This window comes from Haliotis asinina, chromosome 11 (assembly GCF_037392515.1).
Source record: "Haliotis asinina isolate JCU_RB_2024 chromosome 11, JCU_Hal_asi_v2, whole genome shotgun sequence".
Lineage (NCBI taxonomy): Eukaryota > Metazoa > Mollusca > Gastropoda > Lepetellida > Haliotidae > Haliotis > Haliotis asinina.
In genome coordinates, this window is record NC_090290.1 from 54,861,744 (window position 1) to 54,873,701 (window position 11,958).

The 11,958-nt window shown below is 42.2% G+C and overlaps 1 protein-coding gene across 1 annotated transcript; it reads left to right on the plus strand.

The window, feature by feature from the left end:
- Positions 1–514: 514 nt before the first annotated feature.
- On the plus strand, positions 515–9,881 carry LOC137256033 (uncharacterized). Its single transcript, XM_067793691.1, has 3 exons — positions 515–724; positions 8,337–8,711; positions 9,689–9,881. The coding sequence occupies exons 1-3, from the start codon at positions 682–684 to the stop codon at positions 9,778–9,780; spliced, it is 510 nt and encodes a 169-aa protein (XP_067649792.1). The 5' UTR covers positions 515–681; the 3' UTR covers positions 9,781–9,881.
- The last annotated feature ends 2,077 nt before the right edge of the window (positions 9,882–11,958 follow it).

The window sequence follows — 11,958 nt, forward strand, 5'->3', positions numbered from 1 at the left end:
CGATCGTGTTTCCAGTATTACCGACATTGCTTCCGATAGGGCCGATGTATTTCTGTTATTACCGCTAAATTACCGATATCGCTGCAATTGTTTCGCGAGTGGGCTGCGTTTGTTTACATTTGAGATGCAATTCCTTCAAATTTGCTGTAATTCCTTCAATTACTTAGGGGGGCCTGAATAACGTTAATTTATAAACCAGTATTAATAACCAAATATATATGTGTATAGCATCTAAAGAGTGAAGCAAGTAAACCTACCCAAACAAATTGTGCAATTATTTTATTTGACCTTCAGGTGAGAGCTTAAACTATTCCCGTGGAAATACCTAACCAGACAACGTTATCTCGTTAACCTTGCTAATGGCCGATAACAACCGAACACAGTACCCACTACGCTAAGTGGAATCCCGCCGAATGTGTGTGAAGTTCTTAATGATGCGCCGCCCAATATAACCTATTGGCTGCAGAGCTTGCGTAGCGAGCATCCTTATACGGTTGCTGGTATCTGGAGAGTCAGTGTGTCGATTGTACTGACATCAGTCAGCGAACAGGATGCGCAAGCTGGTGCACGCTTACTCCTCTTGCATGGCAAAACGCCGAGAAGGAAACCAGTGACTGTATCTCCAGTGGGCCGTGCGCAAGTTCAGGGAACTCGCAACACAGAAAACGTTAGGCAAAGAAAATGGTGCGCGAGATATTCTGGATAGTTCTTCTGAGTTGTACAGGTAATTCATTGACAAGCCTTTCACGTTCTATTTTGTGAGTACTTTTCTCACTGCTGTATGTATGGATAACATCAGTATATCTTGTTACCATCGATTATAAATGTTGTTGATAATATTCTCGTTAAAATCATTTATAGACGATATATTACCTCTCGTTATCGAGGGTAGTTGTAGCTCGAACAATGCTATGATTTCAAAATGACAGGCCTTTACGCCTTTTTGACGTTTACAGTTGTGCTGTATTAAAAATGGACGTCTCAAAGTGATCAGGGATTGCAAATGTAAGAACAAAACATGCCAATTTCTGAAAGAAGGTATAAGCGGAGATAGGCATTCTCGCAGTTTTCAGCTCAGAATTTTGTAGTTTTTTACACCATTTAGTAACAACGTGATATATAGTATCACCTTATTCAGTTGTTACTTATATACACATGAAGGATGATGCGAATCTCAATAAAATGAGCGCGTGGACTTATCTCCAGTGTCAAGGTGACCTCCAACACACGCCCCTCCCCTCCTCACCGCCCCATTCGTATACACCTCTCTGTATACTGATATCTCCCAGCCGGGTCGTCAGTGGAGCCGTTGCTCATTATTGTCTCTAAATGAACGTGATGTTAAATGGCTAGGTGGAATGCCGTCACTGTTTACTGGTCACAAACAAGCATGTAAATTAACAAACACGTTGGTTGCATGCACACAAACAAACATGCTGGCAGAGCATATCACGTGACCAAATGAGTTGGAAGTTCTTGCGTGACCTCGATCGGTGCTGTTTTGCGCTATTGTCTAGAAATTCCACAAGCATTAAGGGGGCATGTCAGTTTACCATCACTAAGTCTTGCGTTCATCTGGTGGGTGGGGGTGGTAGGGGGAGAGAGACTACAGCGAATTACATACAAGGCCTGTGTATTAACTGCGTGAGGAACTCCCCGTGGTAATTTAGAAAATGTTGCTTCTGAGTCAGTCACAACAGTTTCAGGCTGTTCTGAAAATAAGGAGGCATATAGGTAGCGTAGCGGTTAAAGCGTTCTCTTCCCACGCCGAGGCCGGGTTCGGGTTCCCGCATGTACGTTATGTGAAGCTCGTCTCTGTTATTCCCACGCTTGAGTGTTTCTCGGTGCCTGCAGAATTTTTATTGCGTAAATACTGACGTACATATTGAACGTATTTATAGTTCAGGAGGAGAATCTCTAACGGGGCTAAGAAACAACCTGATTTCGTAACCTCGATCCCCAGTACATCTTTTCCAGTTTGTATGATGTCTTGGGCCCATGAAATGCTCAGTAATATTCTCAGATTTTGGGGTGTATGCGAACATTTTCACCACTTTGGGTTTAGTTCCTCAAAACACCTAAGACTTTAGCTACTACCAGTCTGATCACCGTGAAAATCCGGGTTAGAATTGGTCTTCAGTAGCCAATGCCTGTCTCAAACTGTGAAGATCCGGGTTAGAATTGGTCTTCAGTAGCCAATGCCTGTCTCAAACTGTGAAGATCCGGGTTGCAATTGGTCATCAGTAACCCCTGCTTGTCCCAACCCGTGAAGATCCGGGTAACGCTTAATTAATTGAAAAATGAATCTAACCGAAATACAGTACAAAAGTCACTGGGATGTTGCCAGGCATCAGTGATGAATTACTATACTACGGTATATCTAAGAATGTCAAGTTAAAGTTTCACCAATTATATGACAGTCTGTATCCAGGGGCGGATAGAGCTTCTTTAGAAAGTGGGCTGCACGCACAGTTCATTCTCATCCTAGTTTCAATGGTCATTTAACAAAATGTCTGGACAAAAGAAAAGATTGGGAGGTTGGGGTGAGGGCGATCCGCCTATGATATCTGTCCACAGTGGTTCTCATGGTAGGAATTAAAACATAGCATGTTAACATCACAAAAAGAATATGTCTTTTGGTATCTCAAACCATGTCTGGTACATTTCGTGACTTGAAGTTGACATTATCACCTGTGACAAATGCGATTTTGATGGGTCATTCGATGGAAGAACTGATGAATATCCCCTATAAATGTCAAAAATAATATAATAATGAGCGGCCTGGAAAATAGTTTCCGCCGTGTGGTGATACAGTGGGAAATCACAGCTGGGAATGTAGTGATGTTACGTGTTGATTTATGTAAATGTTATTTTCCTGACGGTGTATCTTGTGTGTGCAACAACTTTCCACAGAATCCGTGCGAGGACACGGTACATGCTTGTCACAGATTTCCAACTTTATTTATCGATCCAAAAAATAGACAAAAAGGACACCAGTCCTGTACACAACGGGGCTATGCTAAACATGATAGATTTCGTCCCGAATCAGTGCAACATGTGTAGAGAAGAATCAATGGCAATTGTATTTGAGAGAAGCATGTTTTCTTTTAGCTGGCAAATACAAAATGTTGCTATTGTGCCCAAAAGCATTAACAGGGACAAATCTGTGCTTGGGGATAAACGAGGTTTTTGAAAAAGTGTGGCAGCTGTATTCGCGTATTGTTTGACGAGGACCGACACCGGTAAGTATGGAAAGATCTGGGTTACAATTGGTCTTCAGCAACCCATGTTTCTCATAAGAGACGACAGACGGGATCTGGTGTTGGGTCGCTGACGGGGCTCAAACATAATATTTTATCCCAGTTTCGTGGGTCGATGCTTTGCTGTTGATCACTGGAATGTCTGTACTAGACTCGATTATTTACACACAGCTGCCATACCGACTGTTTAGTGCGGCGTAAAACTACACCCAAGCAAGCAAATAATGAATCATAATTGCAGGCCATAGGACTGTAACAACATGCCCATTGGAGTGACATGTATGTTGTTATTAACGTAGCTATGCATTTAATCTGTGCCATAGCCCACCTTCATAAAAAAAGGAGACACTCATAGATGTTTTTTAGCTCACCTGCCTAAAAGTCAAATGTAGTTGTCGTCTTTAAACACCTCAACTACCTTCCTCATTCTCCCAGAAAACACTGTACTAGTGACACACCATTGTCTTGTTCACACAAACGATGCAGTCTGAAAACTAGTATATACCTGAAAACCTATTTATCATCCCAAATTATAAACCAAAAGTCACTGTGTTCTGTAATCTGATTGGTTGGAAAACATGATCAAATGGTATTAGATTCCCGGAAACTGCAAGACTGTTCACTGCGTATTAACACGTAGAAACATCGCAAACAATTGTTTTCTTGTGTCATCGACAGTGGTGACGTCATTCAAATTGTGACGTAAAGTAAGAATGACGTCACAAATGAGCAACTCCAGATGCTACAATGGGAACCAGCTGGAACGACCAACTGAGGACACTTCACTCCCGAACCCATACTCGATGTAAACGAGTGCAGACAGTAAAACCCTTTGGTGTACTTTTGTGTTTACAATGTCGCTAAACATCATGTGTTGGCCATTTTCTGGGTGTTATTGAGTATTTGAAGTACGGGAATGCATTTGGAACCGACGGGCATCAGCTGCCCTGCACTCTCCTAAGTGTGTTCCACAGGAGATATCGTTTGTGTGAGGTCAGACGATATCTATTAGGAGACATTGTTTTGACAGTAGATTTTGTACAATGCCCTGACAATGCTATGACGTCATGAAGGTGATGACGTCACAATGCTATGGCATCGCTGCACTGCAAGTCTAATGACAGTACGGCGTTGAGAGATATGCATTTTTCATTGAAAACTAATGAAGAATGATTTTTGATGACAGACGTTGTTTCAACATGCACCAATGCTTGTGACAGCCATGCTCAGGGTTGCACTTGACGTTTTGTCCTAGATATAGAGAATCTCACCCAAGTGTCTACTGATATCAATTATATCAACCCTCGTTGATAAAGGTAAAAATATAATCGGCAAGCCTCGGATATTTCTTACTTTATCAACTCGTCAAGTGAAACCCTGCGCATGGTTGTCACAAGCATAGCTGCATGTTAAAACAATGTCATCACCGGAAGTTTGCACGGTGACATCACATATATATGGCAAACTTAAGACTTCCAAGCAATACGGTCATAGTTTAGAAAACACGCGACTATCCATATCTGTGAACACTGACTGAAGTGATCTTGGATCACACAGTGGGTGAGTTTAGTTTTACGCCGCATTTAGCAATATTCAAGCAATGCCACGGCTGGGGACACCAGAAAAGTTCTTCACACATTGTACTCATGTGGGTACCGGGTCTTTGGTGTGACGAACTAAAGCTTTAACCACTAGGCTACCTCGTTACATTAAATCTTACAGAGTTATATCGTCATTGATGGCGTCATGAGTTTATGACATGTTATCTGTACACTGCTTATGTGTGGGTACTGAAAATCCGGTTGCAGAAGAATCTCATGCCACTTTAAGGCCTATCAGACTACAGTGTCAGTGTTCTACATGTCCATCATCTCTTGGTGACAATGAAATGGACCAATAGGACGGCAAAGGACAAAAATAGGCACCGTAAAATCTGGATAGTGCAGAAAAGTTGCTATAAGACGGAGCAGTGCAATGAGAAAATAGAACTTTATCTCAGCAACAGAAATTGTTGGAAGATAAAAGCAAGTGAAAAAAGTGTGAAGATTCGGTATAACAATCTTTCCCTCTTGACGTCTTTCCCTGGACGTTTGTACGTGATCATTGAACAAGATGTGCATCTACATCTTCATAGCCCAGTAATCCTAGTATATTCACACTGGATGAACCTAGGGTATGTTTGACATGTTTATTGCCGAGTTGGCTGACAATCTTCCAAGAAGGTGGGAGCATTCAGACATAGATCCTTTTCATCTCCTAGCAACTGAGAAGATGTTATCTTTGAAAACTATCGCATCCCATGTATTCCTCGATGCTGTATGCCCATTGATTAGGAAACTGCAATTTATACGAGGTAATCTTAAGGAGAATAGGGTTTTTCGTTTAATCGTGAAAGTTTCCCTGCATGTTGGGGGTTTGCATGTTGCTCCATAACTTTAATCACCGGTGATGTCTCAGTACTCTTAAGCAATCGTGTCCCCGAGAGTAAACGGGCTTTTGGAGTGGAACAGGTCACAGAAGATCGAAGTTCAAGACGGGCACTTGTCCGTCCGACAGCTGCTTCCCCCGACGTTCACGTACACAGAGGAATGCGATGTATGTTTGTATACATCGTAAACACAAATACCGACACATGCCCTACTTTCATACGAAACTCCATTATTTAAAACCATGATCAAACTACGAATGCGGTGGACAGTTGGTGAAACCTGACAACGAATGGTACGGACTTTGTCCCTTCATCGGGTGAATGCTTTACTGGCATTTATAACTGGCTGAAACATTTTATACGGCCTGTATTTGACCTTTGCAATAGCCTTATAATCAACCAGGGCAGCGTGCATGTCTTTTTTTCAAAATTAGAGTGTCACTGAATGATGCGTTGAAGCAGGGAGAACAGCAGTAGATTATCCCTGGTTGAATTTGACGTCAGCGTTACAAGAGTAGACCTACACCGTTCACCTTTCCCTGCTCATCAGATTCTGGTATATGGTTTTAAAGTTGTCAGTTTACAGTGCAACATACTTGAGTCAGATCACTGTCTTTGCCTGTTTGTCTGTATGAATGCCCGTGCCATGTCAGAATCATAGTTCCCCATAAAAGTGCCTCCAATGGTTTGGTTCCCTCCTACTTGTCTTAGCAACTTGCATTGAAACACACAAAATCTATTGGTCATCCCACACGACAAACTGAAATACATTGGATACCGATCGTTTTCTTACTCGGCACCTGTGACATTAAAACCTCTGACTCAGCTGATATTTTCAAGTCCAGATTTAAACCTCAACTAAACAGTACATAATTGACAGTTTCAGCCGTGAATACTCCAGAGTAAATATTCTGTAGCGCTTTGAGTGTGCCTATGGGTGTGGAATAGGGGCATTATAAATGTGCAGATTAAAATGAAAATGCAGCAGAGAGGGTTCAGGTGATCCTTGCACAGTCTGGCTGGTAAGGCTCATGATCAGGTCAGGATCCTTGACCTATCTACAGGCAGCCGAGACAGCGAATGGGACTTCTCCCAGGAAGCGCTGCCTAGTCGAACCCGCCAGGAACTTTCCGGAGACCAAGTAGACCCCCCAACACTGCGGCCTTCTGCATTACCCAGAGCGTCAGAAGGACTGTGCTCCCGCTGGAGATCCGAGGCACTCTCCTGATCTGCGCCAAGAGATCAAGAGGTAGCCTGACCATAGTGTACTTCGGATGCAAGCGAGACACTTGCATACTTGCTTTTTCTGAATCTTGCCAATCACGTTGCTGTCAAAAGGGAAAGAAATATTCAATGATATAAATAAATTCATTGTCTTTACTAAAAAGGACAAAATAAGGTTTAGTAGGAACTCTTCTGAGGCTGTATATGGGCCAATTGCACAGATGTTTAAAAGCGTCATTGTTCAGGGTCGTACCATGGATGGACCTCGGAGTCATGGCCATAGACATGGCTGAGACGATAGCAGAAACAACGAAACATGCCATCATGTCGTCGTTTAGGATATGCCAAGGATGTTAATCCACTAACAAGGTGTTGGACAGTCTCTAGGTGATGCATAGTGTGCGAAATAGTTTAGTAAGTTATGATCTTTTATTGACCTGGTTAGTGTTTTAACAGTGACATGTATATATATGTATATGGTCTCTTAAACGCATTGAGTTCCTTACAGTGGAGGGGTGGCAAACAAGCAAATTTTGCCCATATTGAAAACACATGTTCATGTTCTTCGTGACGGTGTCATATGAAGCTATCCAGATTTATGGTGGACGAACCGACCTGATGTGGCTCGTCTCAGCGCCCACTTCGTGTAAACAACGTATTAACGTAGGCGTGCCACATTGTTATGGCGAGCAGTGATGCTTTCACATTTTATATGGTAGATATTTGAAAGGCACTCTTTATGCATCAGTGATCAATATGACATCGACATAATTCCCCGTTTTGACTTGTGGCATAGGTTCCCGGATTTCTCAGGTGAACAGCTGACTGACTTTTGCGTGTGGTTATGGCAGGTGCCAACGGTGCGACAGGATATGCTCACCCGGTATCATCATTATTTGATAGTGATTTATAAACACATGCTCTGTCATCGTATCTAGTATCAGTCACTGGAATGTCTGGTCCAGATTCGATTAATTGCAAACGTCACTTTACAGCTGTAATGTTGCAGAACGCAACTTCAAACAGACACGTACTCATGATACAATTCGGCTTCTAGCAGAGAATTCTTGTGAATACGGAAAAGGTTGTGCTGTTACTACAGTGGATGCTCCCGACAGGCCGAGAATGATAATTAGGATTACTCTAGCATTCGAACCCATGATCATATGGATTAAGTGAGTGAGTTGGGTTTTACGCCGCCTTCTGCAATATTAGAGCAAATATCACCGGAGGACACCGGAAATGGGCTTCGCACATCGAGCCAATTTGTGGAATCGAACCCTGGTCTTCTCTGTGACGAGCGAACGCCTTAACCACTACCCTACGCCACCACCCCAGTATAGACTGACGCATAAAGACATGTAGATTTCGAAAAGCCAAAGAAAAGGCAATCCTTGTACATTATCAATGTGTTGTGTCTTTAGCAGTGTCCATTGGTGCTGAATCGGGTGGGTACACCGTCCAGCTTACTGCAACGAACTCTACGCCGACAGAGGGCAGCACTGTCGTTGGCCTTAACTGCACCTACACGGGTAATGTATCGTCGGTGACGATCGACAGGAAGAGGAAGAGTGATGTATCGTGGAAGACTCTCGCACGGTTCAGCGACAATACAGCCGAATATGAAAAACGTGGTCTCTACCTCAAAGATAGGACTGACCTGTCAATGGAAAATGGATCAGTCAGCTTATACTTCCACAGCATACAATGCAAAGACACTGCACGATATAAATGCCAGATCATGCCTACTACTTATGAAAGGCTTGCTGTCTACGACGCATTGTCAATAGATGTCATGGGTAAGTAGCACCTTGTGAGTGAAAGTAACAGTGAGTGAGTTTTACATCACAAAAAGAAATATTATATCATGGCGGGACACCAGAAATGGCCTCACACAATGTACCATTCGATGGAACCAGGCATGCGAACGCTGTAAGCACTTTACCCATCTGTGAACCATGAATGGTTATACTTCTCTGTTAGGTGACTAACTCTTTAAAATATTCGGTGAGTGAGTGAGTATGGTTTTACGCCGCTTTTAACAATATTCCAGCGATATCACGGCGGGGGACACCAGAAAATGGGCCTCACACATTGTACCCATGTGGGGAATCGAACCAGGGTCGTCCGCGTGATGAGCGAACGCTTTAACCACTAGGCTACCCCACTGCCCCGAGATATTCAGTGACACATATTCCAGCTGGTTACCATCAAATACCACAGGTTGGATACAATCTGATATTTGGTGTTACTGTTCATGTGAGGTGAACTAATAGGTTTAGCTAGTTCAGCATTACAACTGCATTGTGCAAGTAGGTCAGTGTGACTCGGAGTTTGTATGTTTTTGTACAAATTAAGGTAACATATGGTCTTAATGTACAGTCAAAGTTTTTGCATTTCAAACTCTGTTATCACTGTGCATGTATGGGTATGCCTGTTTTCTTTCAGTAGTCTGGAATGATGTGATGCAAGTTTTATAATGCTAGCATAACTGTGATACAATCAGTTTAAGATAGACACCCCTATCAAAAGCGTTATACTCTCTGTGAGCTGACCAATACACAAACATACTTGTTTTGTTGCTTTAATGCACAGCACAAGGCAGGGAAACAAGTTTCATTTCTTATCATCTACTGGTATGATGGTGGAATCAAACCTCTGACCATGTGCCTCCAGGGCAGACGCTCTATCCACTAGACCATACCTGGTCTGTCATACATTACTAAACAATAGTAGCATGGACATCAACTGATGACTATTTGTGTTTGTATTCCAGATATGGAAGGAGAACCGTGTGGAGCTGAATGGCATACAATCAGCGCTCTTCAACTTAGTGTGGTCCTCTTGGTCAGATCGCTGCTGATGTGACTGTCCTTTCATTGCACACATTTCCATCATCAACATCAACATCAACACCACCAACATCATCATCATCATCATCAACGTGGTCATTAAATAGTGTGATAGTTGCTCAGTGTCTGTCTTTGTGTACCGTTGAACACACTGCAGCTGTGGATCACAGCTGCACAGCTGCACAGCTACAAGAACAGGGGTGGAAATAACCCATTGCCTGTTGTCACAGTCCCGTGTTTTTTGTCTGTTGGGCAAGCAGATTTGTGTATCACAATGTACTGGTGTCCAGTTGACTTTCCAATCTTAATTATATTGTTCATTGAAATAATGAACAAGAAAATAGTATAGTATAGTCAGTACAGTGGAAAAATTATCAGGGTAAGTGATGGTATATGTGCCACTGCACTGGAATACAGAAGATATGTTAAAGTTGCTTCCACCCCTGAAGAGGACTACTCTAGGTCAGCCATGGTGGAGTCAGAAGTTGAAACAAAGCGAGTGAGTGAGTAAAAAAAGGGTTCCCCCTTGACATTTGCATTTGTGGGTCTGATTCACACTGTGGGGAATTGAAGCCGGGCCCTATACATGATGAGTGAGTGCTTTAACCTGTAGGCTTTGCAACAGCACCTTGAAACAAAGAACACCAGTTGATGCAATTTGCTAAAGTGATCCACTCCATTCGCTAACCTTCAACACAAATACTGAAACTGATGACAAAATGAATCATTTGAACAAGCCATACTATTTCTTTCTTCTTTACAGCTACCTCCAGACATGCAGATTTCTGTTTAACAACACCACTGAACAACAATACCTTTGAACACCAATACCATTGAACAATACCATACACCTACATTTTAATAGAAAACGGATCCACCATTTTTCAGGTCATCATAACAAATAGGAGCCTATGTTGTACATTTTCAACAGCAAAGTGGTGCTACAATATTTATACTGATAATAAATAAATGAGGGAAGACACAAAAGTACAAGTGTTCCTCTATTTATTTCCAGAATTTCACTCACAGTGTAATACATACTTTGTAAAGAAACCTGGATATAAATATAAGAACAATAATAATAATAATAATATGTGCATTTACACTGCACCAAACTCCATTCACAAAGTCATAGCGCTAACAGTCAAAGCAGGCGTATTACTACCCCCGGATAACCCAAGCTGCCTGTTGGGCACTGGAGGGTTATAGTACTCATTTTCTGCTGGGTCAACTGAGGCAATTTTCAACAAACTCATTTGCCTGAGGTGAGACCACATGTCATGTGCTTCGTTGTGGAACAGGACTGAAGTCCTAGAAACTCTGATTTGTGACCTGAGCGTGTACTTTCATGTGTTCCCTTATTTGTTTCCATGAGGATATTTCTCAGTTTTGTGAAGACCAAGATCAGAACACTACACAAGTCACAACAGCAGGGCGGTGCCATGATATATCTCTATGTAATAACGAACACCCTGGTCATAATGCTACAAATACATCTCAATTCTTCTGGCAGATCAAATTAGGGTTTGTTGCGGCTCATGAAATGCTATACAGAACATGGTACTTGGAATGTAGGATGCACTGTGTACCTCTCTTCGTTGAATTACCATTCAACAAGCAAAAGACATCATGCAGAGATGCTAACCCTGAATCTAATGAAAGTGGAGTTATGACTACCTGAAAGCCAGGCCGAAGCACTGAAGGTGCAAGGTGGCGGTAAGTACGGTGAGTATGTGGTTGGCACTGAAGGTGCAAGGTGGCGGTAAGTACGGTGAGTATGTGGTTGGCACTGAAGGTGCAAGGTGGCTGTAAGTACGGTGAGTATGTGGTTGGCACTGAAGGTGCAAGGTGGTGGTAAGTACGGTGAGTATGTGGTTGGTACTGCTATTTTGTGTCATTTACATATGGGTTATGACATGAATTTGAAAAATGTTTTTGAAACACTGTCGTCAATAACATACATAACATTCAATATACACAATCGATGCTCAAAAGATCACACGCTAAGTTTCCTAATGCTTTTACTGGTGTTGACTGAAACAAATCAATGCTGACTTACAAAATTGCATACTGTAAAAAAATAGTTCAGAATTTTTTCTAAACAAATAAGAGGTTTTCTTGAAGAGAAATCAGGCAGCAAATTTTATATTTGAAAATCAGAGTGGTTGGCATGTCTGTACAACCCCTTTCCATG